General features: G+C 35.9%; 1 protein-coding gene across 1 annotated transcript in view; it reads left to right on the top strand.

The window, feature by feature from the left end:
- trio (trio Rho guanine nucleotide exchange factor) overlaps positions 1-17,439 on the top strand; it is a 1,056,141-nt gene that overhangs the window by 516,878 nt on the left and 521,824 nt on the right. The window contains exon 28 of the mRNA XM_090403001.1: positions 6,023-6,112. Coding sequence (XP_090259127.1) covers positions 6,023-6,112 — 90 coding nt within the window. The remainder of the gene's footprint in view (positions 1-6,022; positions 6,113-17,439) is intronic.

The raw sequence follows: 17,439 nt of genomic DNA, 5'->3' as shown, positions 1-17,439 counted from the left end.
GTGCTAAAAGAGTGTTCAGTTGAATTGGCCATTCCTTTGACCAGGCTGTTTAATATGAGTCTCAGAACAGGGAAGATTCTGCAGGAATGAAAGAATGTATGGTAATTCCATTGCACAAGGGGTGGTGCAAAGACCAACGTATCCAACTATCGATCAATTAGTATCTCAGGAGTAGCAGTGAAGATTTTGGAAAAATTGGTTAGGGCTTGCATTCAGAAATGAGTTGACAGTGAATCTCTAATTTGCAATGAACAACATGGGTTTACTAAGGGAAGGTCATGTCTTAGCAACTTGCTCACATTGTATAAGAATGTCACTATTGAACTAGACAAGGGGAATGGATACACCATGATACTTTGGGATTTTGCTAAGACTTTTGACAGAATACAGCATGGCAGACTGCTGCATAAATTGGAGAAAATGGTTTGGGTTATAGGATATTAGCATGGATAAGAGGATGGCTGACTGACTGGTATAGTGGGGATCTGAGTCTGCAAGCTTTAAGGTAATCCATTCAGCTGTGAGATCATGGCTCCGACTGCTGCCTGACACTCCTACTGCATATTTCCATGTGAGGGTGACGGACGGTGGGCTTGGGGTTCCATCATTTAAATGGCTGATCCCATGCCTGCGACTGTCAAGAATCGTGCAGTTAGAACTATCTTCTTCCCCATCTGCAGAGAGGCTTTCTATAGCCCATTAATACAAGCAGACTTTAGCCGGGCTAATGGCTGCTCCCATTATCAAGGTACTTTAATAGAGTCAGCACCTGCAGAACACAAGAGATGGGCATTTCTCTTGCACTGTTCTGTAGATGGTGCTCCTTTAAAAGAGTCATATCTGGTGCCTCCCCAGCATGATTGGGTAAGGGATGGCACCAGACTGGGTTCGAGTATATTGACCTTATCAGGATGAGGATCAATGCCCTGCCTACTCGAGCCCACACAGCTCGATGGGATAGTGATGACTCCAACTGTAGTGCTGGCTGCCACTACACATAGCCCAGTGTTGCTTTGTTGCTTCCGCACCCATGGGGTCCGCGTGAGGAGGCATGATGCCGTGGTCTCTTTTCTGAACAACCGCTTTAAGAACAAAGGTTGGGAGACTGCGGTGGAACCACATTATAGGACCTCCGCAGGTTTGCGTAAGCCAGACTTAGTGATTAAAAGAGATGGTAACGTTTGGGTAGTTGATGCCCAGGTGGTGGGAACAGTGTGCCCACTAGCCTATAGCCACAATAATAAAGTAAATTATTATAAAAATAACCAAGATCTAGTTGGTAAGATATGGGAGGAGTATGGGGCATCTCGGAGGTTTACCAGCACCACCATCTCTTTACATGGCATATGGAGTGCAGATAGTTATAAGGACTTAAAACAGCTTGGGCTTATGCAGAAGGATATAAAAGTTCTTTCCTTGAGGGCCCTACAGGGCACACTGGTGGCATGGCATTGTCACCAGAGAATGATTACAATGATAACTAGAACAGGCATATGGTAAAACACTTGTAAAGGCATAGGCCTATATCAAGTCTGGACGAAATGTCTGGACGTGATGTAAGGGTAGTACTGCCCATAACCAGTACAAAGATTTAAAAGAAAAAAAAAAAAGTGGTGTACCACAAGGATCAGTGCTAGGTCCACTGTTATTCAATCTGTACATTAATGATATTAGGAAGGATTTGACAAGTGACATACGTTATTTGCTTATGATGCAAAGATAGGTAGGGTAATCAGGAATACTACTGATATGCAGTACTTGCAGAATGATTCGAATAGGCTGGAATTGTGATCATGGGAAAATACATGTCACTTCAATGTTAATAAATGTAAGTTAATGCACTTTGGAGTGATAAGATAACCAATGCCATATTGTTTTGGTGGTTTTATTCTTGAAGAAACTGGTAGGGCTAGGGATCTTGGAGTTTTAGCAGACAGGAAGTTGAAGTTCAAGGGTCATATAGCAAAAATTGTAAATACAACTCAGAGAATAATTGCAATGTTGAAACAAACCCTGGCATGTAAAGATAAATAAGTCATTTTGCCTCCAAGTGAGATCTTGGTAAGACCTCACTTGGACTATTACACGTAGGTCCTACTCCTGTTTTCCATGGTGATTCTGATACAGTGGAGATAAAGGGCAAGTTAGAGTGTTAAAAATGATATCAGTATTGTGGAATACCGATTATGAAGTCAGATTGAGAATTTGTAGACCTGCAGACACTAGCAAACAGGAGAAAGTGGAGTGATATGTTGAGACTTGCAAACTTTTAAAAGGGTCATACAAGATTTCAGTAGATGGAATTTTTTTATTTTATGGAGGGCAGGTCAAGAATGTCAGAGCATCCATGGAAGCTGAGAACGAATGCTGCCAAGATGAGGATTAGGGCTAGATTTTTGTCTCCTAGAGTAGTGTATGATTGTAATGGATTGTCACTGGATGTTGTGTGTGTGCAAGTAGTGTGAATGAATTTAAGAATTCATTCACACTGTGATGAATTCTTAAATACTACACTAGCTTTCTTTGACATTCTTAAATACTACATTAGCTGCATGTAGTATGTGGCTTCCATTGATGAGTCCCTAACTCCATGGAGGTCTCTCTTAATAATAATAATCTGAATATGAATCAGTCTTTCAAAACCAGATTCCCTTGGCTTCAGACACTCTAATTTAGCTGGTTAAGTTAGCTGCTCGACATGTAACTTTTGGAATATTTCATGTCTATAAATTACATGTCTGCACGGTTAGCCTAGTGGCTTTGCGCTTCTCAACCATATGCCTGGGGATGGAGTGTCCTAGGTTCGATTCCCGTCAGAGACGTGAGAAGCTTAAGGATCTTCCTCAGCCATAGCCAAGTTAGCCAGTCTTGGGCGTGGACAGCAGGGTTTTTTCCGCCAGTTTATCTGGGGTTTTTCATCCCACAAGCAGGCAAACCGGACCCGTGAACACACAGGCTACAGTCATGGAAATACGGCAAGGAAGGCAAAGGGAAACCACCTTGTGTTACTATCTCCCTAGTAATTAGCTGCAATCCTCTCAAAGAGAGGAAGCCACAGGATCAGATCAGATAAATTACATATTTTCTTTTAGCCTGTTTGCTCTTTTTGCATGATAAAAAAAAACTAAGTTTCTTGAAGAGAAATCCTGCCTCCTTCATATGAGACTGGCTAACTCATTTGCAGCGATTGATGCTTCTAAATTACATAAGTATGCTTTTATAACAGAAAATATTCATGTACTGTTTAACAGTCCAAAACTTGACTCAACAAAAACATTAAACTTCCATAACATTTAATATCATGAATTTCAAATTTTATAATTATAATTGTCAAATTTTTTAAATTTTGAATGCGAAGATAGCCCCTTTAGACCAACATAATAACACTGTGTATATAACAAGAATACTGAGAAAAATTATGGGGCTTGCTGGTTATTTGTATTAGATAAACTAACTTGACAATCAATTTTATTCTTAACTATTTTAAAATATCAGTGTGCATGCAGAAGTGGCATGGATGGCATGTCAACACTTGTACTACACACATGCAAGAGAATTGGCATTGCCTCTGATGAAGTTTTTCAGTCTAAATCTCAGCTCTGTCAAGGTTCCAAAGGAGGGAAAGAGGGTAAAATAGTTCCTTTATAAACAGATGGCTCTAAGAGAGAAGTAGCCAACTACAGATCAATTAAGATATTAGGAATGGTTGTTAAAGTATCGGAAAAGTTGGTTAAAAGTAAAATCCAACTGTGGGTGGATAAAGATATGATTATAGAGATTATAGAGATATGATGTGGATTACACCAATAACTTACAAAATGCTTTAAATGATATAATCACATGAAAGAATTAATAAACAACCTAAGTAAAATAAATAATAGCAAATCGGCAAGAGAAGATAGAATTAGCTCCAAACTATAAATTTGCTGGAAAAATGTTTCATCAGAAATTATTAAAATTTTTAAATAAAATGTGTATATAAAAATGGACAAATACCAATAGAATGAAATACAAGTATAATAATACCTATATGTAAAAAAGGGGATAAAACAAAACCTGCTAATTACAGAGATATTAATTTATTGAATGCATGCTACAAAATATATAGTAGAATACTTAATGAAAATTGAAAATATACTGTGAAAAAAATATTGTTAGAATGTCAAAATGGATTTAGAAAAGGACGCTCAACAATGGATGTAGTTTTTTGTTTACAACTATTTATAGAAAAAAGAAGAGAATTTAATTTAGAAGCTCATCTTTTGTTTATAGATTTCGAAAAAGCATTTGACAAAGTAAAATGATATATACTGTTTGATATATTACAAAAAATAAATATACCTAATATTGTACTACATGTAATATTGAATATATACAAAGATAATAAAAATAAATGAAAAAAATGTCTGAAAAACAATCTATAAACCAGGGAGTAAGACCGGGATGTCCTCTATCTCCAACACTTTTCAATATTTATATTAATGAAATATTAATACAGTGGAATACCTTAAACAATCCAGGTGTAGAAATTCCTGGAATAACAAAATAAATACGCTGTTACTTGCAGATGATCAGGTAATAATATTGGATAAGGAAGACAATTTACAAAGAGCAATATATAATTTAAACGTTATAGTAGAACAGTTTGGAATGAAAATATCTATAGATAAAACTAAAGCAATGGCATTTTGTGGACAAATTCCAGTTAGAAGTAAAATAGTTATTAATAATAAAATAATAGAACAGATAAATATTTTCAGTTATCTTGGATGTGAAATATCATATAAAGGAGTAAAAGACATAAAATCTAAAACTTCACAATTTTTACAGATCATAGGGCCCATCTTTGTGAAGCAACTGCATAGGTTTTTTTTAACATCATTTTCAGTTTCACAAAGATGGGCCCTTTCTATGTAATATTCTATGACTTACGAGCCACCTTGTATATGGTAGAGTGGAACCTAGGGGAATTAGAGTGACTAGTGGAGTTCCTCAGATTTCTTTACTAGGACCACTAGTCTTTAATTCATATATCAATGATATAGGGAAATATTTAAAGGACAGATATTCAGTTGTTTGCTGATTGATGCAAAACTGGGGGGAGGACAAAAGTCGATAAAGATGATGTAGATATCCTGCAGGATGATTTAAATCGATTGGCAATGTGGACGAAGGATAATGATTGTCAATTTAATGTTGCAAATGTAAAGTTATGCACTTCAGTTTGAAAAGGTTGCATACTGTGTGTCACGTTGACTCTACTGGAAATTGATAAGGCTAGGGACTTAGGGATTATGATGGATAGAGAGTTGATTGACATTCAGATGGCATATTGCAAAACTTGGTAAAATGGCCGAAAGGATTACTTGGTTGTTGAAAACATGCTGCAACTTAAGATAGGGAAGTTATTATCCATATTATTTAGTTGCACATCTTAATTACTACTCACAGATTTGGTCGCCTGGCTGTCTTAGGCAGATGGCAGGAGGATTCAGAGGTGTGCAAGTTACAAAGTTTTGTTGATAGGCAGAAAAGAGGAGACATGATAGAAACTTATAAGATATTAAAGGAATTTTATAGATTTGATTCAAAGGAAATCTTTCAATATATTACATATAGAACTACAGGTCACCTGTGGAAGTTCTGTAAGAGTGTGGAAATAAGGGTCGAACTAGATTTTTTGTGAGGAGAATGGTGAACAAGCGGAACGGATTGCCAGAATTAGTTGTGTTCCCTGACAGTAAATGAGTTTAAGGAGAGATATGATAGGTTTTGTGTGTATGAATGTTAGTGTGTGGTCTCCATGAAGATACTGTGTATAATAATAATTTGAAGTTGTTTACATTATAATGTTTTTTGTTTTGCATGATGATGACGATATCATCAGTGTGTAATAAGTTGGGTAAAACAGATCATACAGTTTGCTTTTAAAGATTTATGTTGTTTAATATATATATATATATAGGTATAGCTGTAATTATTTTAACTTATAACTTCTTTTAATCTATCTCCTTTTTTATAGGCCCAGAAGTTTGAAATATATGTAAAATATTGTAAAAACAAACCAGAATCCAATTCATTATTAGTACAACATTCAGGAAATTTTTTTGAGGTATGTTGAAGATATGACAACAAACCACTAAATATTGGAATTTAGTATTTCTTAATGTCAGATCTGTTTTTGTGTTATTGTTCTGTTTAAAATACTCCAGTATGAATCAAGAAGCAAATATAAATATGGTATATTCAATATGTAAATAAAAAAAATCCATTCAATTTTCCTTTGCATAATGGAAAGTTTTTAGTATGTAATTTATGATAATGCTTTGTTTTTATGAAATTATTGGGAAAATGAAACCGAAAGTTCTTGGTTTTGTCAATTTTCAGAAATTTAACTTTTTTTGTTTTTAGGTATCTGTCCAATCATTTTACTTTTTATATTATTTATTTTTTATTAAATACATTGGTATCCATAAATTAAAGGAACAAAGAGAAAAATTGCAATACTGTAAAATTTTATCTTCTCTCTTTTAATTTTCGTATTGTACTCTTAATTCTTAATTGCACTTATATTGTGTCCTAGTAAAATCCTTCTATAGTAAAACTTTATTTCTCTTAATTTCAATATTCTCTCTGGGCCGTTTTCCACTCTTATAGAACGATGCTAGTGGTTTGGGGAACAAAGGGAATTCTAATGGCCAATACCAATTCTTTTGTCTCAACACTAGTTCTAATTCCTTTTTCAGATTCAGGGAAAATTAATTTTTTCTGCTACGCCACCCTGAATCCTAGATTATCAAAGAGTTTAGAATCAAGGAACCAGAACTCAGTTTAGCATGCAATCTTACTTCACTATAAATTACTATTGCAGTTGTAGCCTCTCTATAAATTCATCTCCCGCTGTGGTTCGTATTTTATGAGAAAGTGCAATAGAGAAGAAAATCAAGCAAGTCATCAGTTAAACTTAAAAAGCAAAGCATTTAATTCAATTGAAACATTTTATACATTATGGTTCTACACAGAATTAAGTAATCTGTTATTTCTAAGGAATAAGTATTAATTATTTAATTCTCTATCTCTATCATAGTATGCACAACAAAGAACTTCATACATAGTTAACAAATTCTACTTGATAGATCCAACTCATTCTCCAATACTAAGGCCATTTGTTAATTGAATTACTAAGATAACTCCACGTGCTCTCACACCATTTCATTTACAAAATTCTCAAGATTTCTTTATCATTAAAAGAAACAATCTCTAGGCTCCACGTGCTCTCGCACTAATTCATTCACACAGTTCTCATAATTACTCTATCATTAAAAGAAACATTCTGTAGAGTCCTTCCTAAAGTTACAGACATTCTTCTTATTACACATTTACTAAAAAAACAGCATAGACTGTACGTTACCAACTGCTGGGGAATCATTTGGCCACATCACATATCTCATCTGGACAATCACTTTCGACTCCAAGTTCATTCTACTTTTTTCCTGAGGCATTCTTCAAGATTTCGAACTGTACTTATCTCTGCCGCCTAAATTAGGTAGATGTTGTTCTCTGGTGAATTGGCTTAACATTGCAATTGTATTTCTGTAAGCATCGATGACTATCTTCTGCTGAGCTGATTGCCGACCGGTAAACTTTCAGGAATTTCACGGCATAGTTCCTCAGTCATTGTCTTGAATCTGCATCGAAAACGGGGAACTAAAAGTTGCCACGAGGAGGTTCCACACACAACATCATAACCGCAGGAAGGCACGAGTTCCGGAGCATAAGAGAGTTCTTCTAGGCACTGCATATTGGACCTTTTTAAATTGCACACCACACATTCATTCCTACGTCATCGATTTCTCCTCCCCTATTTCCATGTCACCCTATGTCACCCAGTACTCAGCGCCACACACAGAATCCTAACATGATTTTCAGAATGTATGAGGAGGAAGGGGGGACAGCTTGCTTACCAAAAGGGTGCACATGCACTACTTGTTGCACGTGTTTAGATTCCGGCCACTTTTACTTAATCAGATTATCTTCGATTATCTTTTTCTCCCAACAATTTATAAGTACTTCCACAAAAGCAGTAAGGTTTAAACAATTTACAATACTTTACATTATAACATAAATAAATGAAAGATTCTCATCATCATCATCAAATTCCTGCCATGTACCCTCAAGGGGTGTACAGGATATGATAGTACTACATGAAAAAAATTACATCATTACTAACTTCCTATCTACAATTTTCCTCCAAATCAGTCTGTTACTTGTCAAGACTCCAACATTATCAGATCTTATATTTCTATGATCTAAGGCACTTTGTACCGTATCAATCCACCTATATCTTGGTCTTGCTCTGGGTTGTTTTGCTGCCAACCTGGCAGAGAACACTTGTTTTGCTAATCTTTTCTCTCCCATTCTGTTTAAGTGACCATACCACCTGAGATTAGCTCTGCTAACGCATTCCTGGATGCTGACAATGTCAAGTTCTTTCCTAATATCCTCATTTTTATTATGATATTGCCATTGATGCCATCTGTTCACGCCTATAATCTTTCTCAGGACTCTCATATCTGGGTCTCTAGTCTTTGGTCAAGTGTTTTACTTCTGACCCAGCTCTCAGATCCATAAGTTAAAACTGGTTTGAACACTGTCTTGTATACAGCTAATTTAGTGTTCCGACTAATTTCTCTCTTATTCCATATGAATTTATACAGTTGACTTCCCACCATACCAGCTTTGCCGATTCTGTTGTCTATTTCTATATTTAATTTACCATCTTCAGTAAAAATCGTGCCTAAGTAGCTGAAATGTTTTACTTGTTCCACAGGTTCTCCATTCACAACACAGTTGACATTTTCAATGATTCTGCCTATTATCATTGTCTTTGTCTTTTTATTGCTGACCTTCACAGCATATCTATTACAACAGCTATTCAATTTAGTCAGAGAATCTTGCAGACTTGTAGCAGATTTATTTAGAAGTATAACATCATCCGCATAAAGCAAAGAGCTGACATTAACATCTCTAATTTTGATATCATGTTTAATACCACTTTCCTTCATAATATGATTCATATAGATAATGAATAACAGAGGGGATAATGTACATCCTTGTCTCACACCAGATTTAACATTAAACCATCTTACTGTACTTCCTTCAATTCTAATTGCTGACTTGCAACACAAATAAAGACTAAGTATTGCTGGATATAATGCCCCATTGACACCATATAACTGCAGCGTATTAAATAGCTTCTCTCTTGGCACCTTGTCATATGCCTTTTCCAAATCGACAAAACATAAATACAGATCTTTGTTATATTCCTATGCTTTCTCAACTATTTGTCGTAAACTGAAGATCTGATCCTGAGAGCCTCTATTTGGTCTGAATCCAGCTTGTTCTTCACCAAGCTTTTCTTTCACAATTCTTCTCAACCGTTTCTCAAGTATACTTGTATAGATCTTGCCAGGAACACTCAGTAGGGAAATACCTCTGTAATTCTCACATTCTGTTTTATTTCCCTTTTTATATATGGGTGCTATGAGAGCTCTACTCCAATCATCAGGAATTCATCCCACTGTCCAGGCTTTCTGCACTGTAAGAGTCTTACAGTGCAGCCACTGTAAGACTCTTATACCACCATACTTCAGCATTTCTGGTCGAATATCATCTACTCCTGCTGCCTTTCCACATTTCAAGCCTTTGATGGCTTTTTCTACTTCAAGTATGGATATGTATTCTTGACTGCATGCCTGGTCAGTGTTTTTTACCACTGTGCTGTCATCACTGCTTGTTTCATTTAGCAGTTTTTCAAAGTAATTACTCCATACTTCAAGGATATCTTTTTCTCCCATTTTCATGTCACCTTTATCATCTCTAACTCCTTTTACAGCACTCTTTCCTCCATTCCTAAGCTTCTTCAACAACCTCCAGAATATTTTGCCACCTTCTTGATATTTATTTTCTATATTCTTGCCAAAGTCCTCCCATGACTTTTGTTTAGCTAGTTTTACACACTCTTTAGCATTCTTGCATTTGTCTCTATATTCTCTAAGAGCACAAGCTGACTTATTTGACAGGAACTTTTGATTTGCTTTCTTCTTTTCCTTCACTGCCTCTTTAACTTCCTGTGTCCACCAAGGAGTTTTGATTTTTTTTATCCTTGCAGACAACCTCACCACATGCCTCTCTGGAAGAATCAATCAATGTTTTCTTCAGAGTTTGCCTCTGAATCTCCAAGGTTTGATTCCTGTTCTCATGCTGTTTCATTTTTTCTTTAATAATCTTTGTGTATTTTGGTCTACAGTTCACATCTGAGAGCTGCTCAACTTTTATTCACTTTAAAACTTTCTTACATGTTATTCTTTTCAATATGAAATTCAATTTTATCCTGCTCAAGACTAAATAGTGATCACTTCCAATTTCAAATCTTCTGTACACTCTGGTGTCCTGCACCAGGGAGAAAACATCACTATCAACAATAACATAGTCAATGAGACTTTTTTTATTCCTAGCCTCTTCTCTCCATGTGAATTTGTGTACATTTTTATGTTGGAACATGGTGTTAGTTATAACCAGTCCATGTCCTCAGCAGAAATCCAACAGGTATTTGCCGTTATTATTAACTTTATTGTTTTCTCTAAATTTTCCCAAAATATTTTTGTATGTCTCACAATCATTTCCTACTCTGCTATTTAGATCCCCAACAAGGACCAACTTTTCCTTTTTCATTGTGTCAGTTGCTTTTTCTAAAGCATCAAAAAATTCCTCCACTTCTACCTTAGTAGAACCTTCTGTGGGACCATAGGCACAAATAAGTCTCATTGTCCTGTTCCCCATTCTCATTTGCCTACATTACTCTACTTGAGTCTGATTGACATTCAAGAAGATTAGCCTCGTATTTTGTGTTGAATACTATGGCTACTGCTTCTTTTCCTTGATTGTCATTGCCTGAATATAACATTTTGTATTTATTGCTCAGAAAGATCTCACCAGTTTTTGTCTTTTTTGTTTCAGTCACCCCTGTTATGTCGATCTGGTACTTATCTAATTCCTCAGCTAGCTCCATTTTTTTGCCATTCAGGCTTGTTACGTTGATAGTACCGATCTTTACCTCTGGTGATGTTGAGTTGGGGTTTGTTTTCAGATTTGTTCCAGTAGCTGACTTTTCGCTGTTCGCCCTGGTTCCCTGGCGAAAACAACGGGGGCCTTGTTTAACTGGGCGACGCCCCAGCCGGCATGAAATTTTGTCATGTTGTACCATCATTTTTCATTTTGGTTTAACCAGTAAGAATACAATTTGGTTGGCTAAATCCCAGATTGCCAGCCCATCCTCGTTCGTTCAGTATCCAAGTAGATACCTAACAGGGTGCACCACGAGAAGGTGAGGATTGGACATTAGGTCAGAAGCCCTGGTCGGTTCTCCGATATCAATAATTGATTCAAAATGTAAGCCCATGTTAAGTCAGTAGGAAACGTGAATTAATTTAATTTAAGTTTCATTCAGAACTTAACAAAGGCTTTCTCTCTCATCAAAAAAATTTTGTAAGAAATTTTTTTCTTTTGTTGTTGCTGTTGGTTGTTCCTATGTATTCTCTGAAGGGGGGGGGGGTGTCTTTTCTTGCAAGAGCTGAAATTTTTGTTGATGTTTTGAAATTGCTGAGATGAATGTTTCCTCCACTTATTCCTACTTCTTTGTTCATTTCCGTCAATAAGTAATTCAATACAATTTACCTCTACAGATCTCGGACAATCGTCCTCCAAACTTCTGTATTAACTTGGTCTCTTTCTACTTTAACGCTCGAATTTTGATACGTTTGAGGTTGACAGTTTGCTTTTGAGCTTGAAGCATTTTGAGATTCAATATGATTATTTTCAACAACTTCATGTCTTCCATCTGTCTGCATTACATCACCTTTACTCTGCATTCTTTCTTCATATGATTTCTCATTCCTATCCCTATTTTTTTCTTCATGATTTAACTAAACCGTTTCCTTCCCATGAGAAACATTTCATTTCGAGAGAAATTACAAGAAAACCTGTACTTGCTCTAGAAAGTTAGTTCCTAAAATTACCTGAAACAGTGGGCGGGATGTCCTAGGGAGGACTAACAATTCTTGCCAAACACACATATTAAACTCAGGTAGGTATATTTTTACTCTAACTTTCTTGTTTGCATAAACATTGCACGTCGATATCCCTGATATTCTGATTGGTTTCCTCAGATTAGAAATGCCTCGCGATATACGAGATTTTATTTCTTGAAAATAATTTCCTGAAATGACAGATGCCTGGGAACCAGTATCTAACAATACGTTACAATGCGATCCTTGTATCTTACCCTTAATTATCATCTTTGATTCTCTCAATTTTGTATAGTCTTTATTTCTCCTCTTATTATTACAGGGCACATGCCCGAAATTTGATTCTTTGTTGTTTTTCCAGGATGGCCTTCTACTAGAAAAACAGTTCCGGGAAAGATGCCCAATCCTATTTCATTTGAAACATTTAGGGGGTTCCCTATGATCTCTTTGAGCATAACTATCCTGTGATTAAGTTTTAAAAGAGGTAAACCGTGAGTAGACATAACTATACATAAAAATATAACGGAAAAACTCACGTAGAAAAATTATTTAATGGTATAATTTTCGCCCGTGTGTCACAGGCATCTTCAGTACAATTAGGCACAAAATTTTGTGCCTAATTGTACTGAAGATGCCTGTGACACACGGGCGAAAATTATACCATTAAATAATTTTTCTACGTGAGTTTTTCCGTTATATTTTTATGTATATCCTGTGATTGAGATTTATAGATATTGGAATTTTGTTCAGTCGTTGATTCTAACTTCATCATATTATCAATTCAGCTTAACATAGGCTGGTTCTGTTCAACTTCTTGTCTTATCGTTTCATTGATCTTTTCTGCTTGCAACATATGAGGCTCTGTGGATTTGGCCGAGATGGTCGCCAGCTGTTGTAATACAGCATCGAGTCGATCCATTACAGGCTGTTGTAATCGTGTCACCTCACGCTTTATCATGGAATTCACTTCTTCCCTATTAATCTGATTCTTCTCTGTTATAAGGCCTTCATTGCTATCAGATACTTGATTAAAATTAATGGACTTCTGTCCATCATTATTCCCTTGAATTCTAGATGCTCCTTTTTCCCTTTTATGCTCTTTTTCTGACTTATTGTTATTCTCCGAATTGCTATTTTCCTTTATTACGTTGATATAGCCTAATTTGGATGCGGGACAAATGTCGCCAAGCATCTGTTCTTTCTCTCTCACAGCATTGTAGCAATCCTCTAGGTTTGTCAGCCTTTTCTTATATGCTGTTTCTCTCAATTCAGATCTTAATCCCTGCTTGAACTGGAGGAAAACTGCCCAGTCTAGGTGAGATCTATCCTCACTGGAAATACTGAGATTGTTGGCTAGGGTTAGCAAACGATTATAATAGTCTGTTATGCCTTCCCTATCCTTTTGAGTGCTTCCTTGCAGTTTCCAAAGATTGGGTCCAATGCTCCTTAGTTTTGAGAATTGCGAAATTAACGTTTCTTTAAACTTAGTATAGTTTAGAGTTTCTTTCAGAATTGGGGAGGAATATCGGAAATTCTTTGCTTTTCCCACTAACTTACTCCTGAGTAAAATTAGCAACTGAAAATCAGGCCAATTTTCTTAGTTTCTTGATATAGGGGAAAAAAAGCTAAAACATCGTCAGTTTCCTCTCCAGAGAATTGCGGGAATACCTGCTGTGGATTCGCCGTTTTGAAGAATTCTGTATCGTCCATACTTGTACTTGATGATAGCGCCATATTGATATACCAGTTACAATTTTCACAAATCTAAACTTCAAAATTTCTTAATATTAGGCTTGCCTGATTCACTCTATAACTTGCTCACTTTGATTTATTTAATTCTATATACTCAGGTTTATAAATCAAATCCTACCGACTGCGGCATTGTAATTTTTTTTTTTTTTTTTTTTTTTAAGCAAGGTTTATTAGCTTCTGAAATTACAGTTTACATACATGAACAATCATCACTCTAAATAGACACATTCTAATCTAAATCAATTAAATAGCTAAACTTCATCTGGTATGATCTCTAAACATAATTTTCCTCAAGTAATTCACATACAAGTTAATAATTCTTTAACATCTAGAACACTACTAAATTCCTATTTAAATTGTACATATTTTTGGTCATAAAGTGTTACAAAATAAAGACTTATTGGTAGGCAATTTGTAAGATCATAAGTAAGTTATAAATATATGGTCTATATAGTCTTTATTTTGTAACTACTAAATTCCATTAATTAATTTCCACACTAACAACTGGTAACTTTAAACATTCTTCAACATACAAATATTCAGATTCACTTAATTACTATTCACTCATGAGTTCCCATAAAACACAATTTTCTTCAGATAATTCACACTAGTTAATAATTCTTTAACATCTAAATTGCTACTAAATTCCATTAATTAATTTCCACACTAACAACTGGTAACTTTAAGCATTCTTCAACATACAAATATTTGGATTCAATTAGTTACTATTCACTCATGACTTCCTACAAAACACACGTGCTATAGTCCTGACCTATAATTGTATCTAAATCCATCACTAACAAAGGACCCATATCATCACACACTCAGATTACATTCATCACATTACATATCATACATTCATATAAATAACAAGCTTTACTTATCTCCACTCGGCACTATCTCTAATTTTCTGCATCTGTTTCATCAGGACAATTCTTTGTTTCCCTCAATCTACCTTGGATTAACTTCTTCATAGTAATTACCAGTCTAGATATCGGGTGCATGCTTCCGCTGACTTTTTAACAGCATGGTCTGCCGTTACTTTCTGGGAATCTAGGACAGGGTTACCCGCGGTAACATCGTCCTAGTCTAGAGGTATCGTTTGGCCATCCCCGAACCAGCACTAGGCTAAACCTTCACTACTCGAGGAAATCCGAGAACTCCACACGACAAAAAAAACCAAGAGAGCGCGTCGGGGGTTCCTAACCCTTTTATATGTTCTCCCTATCGGGAAAAAAAAACAAATAAACTTCGCTGTTCATCTGGCACCTCGATTTCTTATCACATGACCTCACGACGTCCGTTCTCTCCTGCTTGTTTACACCAAGCACACGACTGCTTGGGGCAGCAGACTGCTCCCCCCCCCCAAACTTCGAGCTCAATTTTATTTCTCTTTTACAAGTTATTTTTACATTGAATTTAATATCAACACAAAACCATAACTCTCTTAATTTACACTTTATATCTCTGGCAACTTTGCTTTATACATATTTATCTAAATTCCCTTTTTTTTTTTATTATAAAATCCTCCTTGAGCTGATTAATTATCTCTTTCTACTTAAATTAATGTATTCAATATTTTCTAAATTTCACAACGATACCTACTTAGAAACAAGCATGTTTACTTAATTATTTTCCAGGGTTTTTACTTCTTTGCTCGTTATACCGTGATAAGTGGAAATTTAACATTCTTAACTTATCAGGGTATAACAATACCTTAAGGATGGGAGGGGTGGACATATGAACATCTGATACATTATGAAAAAAGTGATGTTAAGTATGGTTATTTTATAGCAGTGAGTGTCACTGTCAGCAGTATATGAAAATGAGTCATGGTATAAAAGTAGAGGTTTGGAGTGGTTTTCCATTTTGTGTCAGGAGTGAGAACAAGATATTTCATAATAGTAGATTTCTTGGATATGTTGCAAGAAATCATTTAAGTGACAAATTCATGCGGCGAGTCATTGTAAGACTAGAGGCTGGCCAAATTCACATGGAGGTAGCCACTTGGTTCCATGTAAGTCATTCCATGTATTGTAGAACCATTTCCAGCAATCACAAATGGCATTCCAAAGATATAGTCATAGAAGACCCAGGCTACAACCACGCTGAGTGACTAATATCTCTAGTTATCTGCTCGCCAAAACAGGAGTGCTAATAACTGACCTCTCATCAGATATTAGCACTCCTGGTCAAAGGAGTGTTGGATTTGTTCATAGTATCAGAAGAGGTCTCTATTAAAAATCTGGCTATTTTACCACCAGTTGGTGACACTGATCACGCTATGCTTTCTTGGGAGGTATCTAATTATATTGATGTTCCCATTTAAACAGGTTACATGCTGAAGTACAAAGCTGGAAATTATGATCAACTTAGGAGAATAATGTCTTTGGTCCAATGGTATCAATTGCTGAATAGATAAAATGTCAGCGATGCATGGGAATCTTTGAAAAAGTGCTTAAATAAGGCAGTATCTGAATGTATCCCTAGTGTTCAAAGAATAAATAGGTTGGGAGTGAAATGGATTTGCAGCCTTATTAAGCAAGAGATCTACAAGAAGAAGATGATGTAGTAAGAATATCATGAGGATAAGAGTGAGAGGAGTTATGAAATATATAACGCTCAGGCCAGAAAAGTAATGAATATTGTGTGGAGAGCGAGAGCTAAATCGTAAGATGAGAAGAAATTGGCCATGCAAGCTAAAGGCAATCCAAAAGAATTTTATTGTTATGCTACAAGCAAAAGAAAGAATAAATGTGGAAGAATAACTTTATTGAATGCAGATTCAATAAAGTTATTTATTGAATCTGCATTCAACAAAAATAAATTCAATAATCTGCATTCAATTCACTTTGCTAAGATATACCAACCAGGTGTATGTAACATGATGCACAGTGCTACTGTTATAATGGATGAAGAGTTAGAGGTTCATGAAAATGAGGTTGAAGAGCTGTTGCATAACCTGAATAAGAATTTGTCTATAGAGGAACAGATGCAATATCATCACGTTTGCCAAAGGAATGTTTAGCCAAAATGGTCCTTTCACATGTTTTTACAGCTTCAGTCTCATGAGGATACTCAGGAAAGATACCACATGAATGGAAGGAATGTATGATAGTTCCATTGTACAAATATTGTGCGAAAAGTCATGCATTCAACTACCAACCTATCAGTATCTCCAGTCTGGTAGTGTAGATTTTAGAGAAGTTGGTAAGAACTCTAAAAATTAAAGATGCCAAGAAATTATATTTTTTGTTTCATCCTTTATCCAAGTGTAAGCAAGCAAAGTTTGCACATGAAGTCACTTTACAACTAGGCAACTCGTATATACAGGCTAATGACCTCACATCACTTGCCTTTGTATCCCATAATTCAAAGCACATATCCTTACGGACATGTATAATGCTATGCATTATGGGAAAGGGCCACCACCTAGACCAGTTTCATCATAAAAGTGAAAGGAAGTTTCCAAAGCTCAGCAAGTGCGAGTGACCCGAAGGATAATTTTACTCAGCAGTGGTTCCGCCTGGTGACAGGCCCACCCTGCCACAGAGAGGAACACTCAGCAGTGGCTATGCCCAGTGACAGGCTCACCCCACCA

Source organism: Typopeltis vanoorti, chromosome 2 (genome assembly GCF_054136105.1).
Source record: "Typopeltis vanoorti isolate ZY-2024b chromosome 2, IOZ_Tvanoo_1.0, whole genome shotgun sequence".
In the NCBI taxonomy this organism is placed as follows: Eukaryota; Metazoa; Arthropoda; class Arachnida; order Uropygi; family Thelyphonidae; genus Typopeltis; species Typopeltis vanoorti.
The sequence above is the reverse complement of the archived record's forward strand: the minus strand, read 5'-3'. Positions and strand labels throughout refer to the sequence as shown.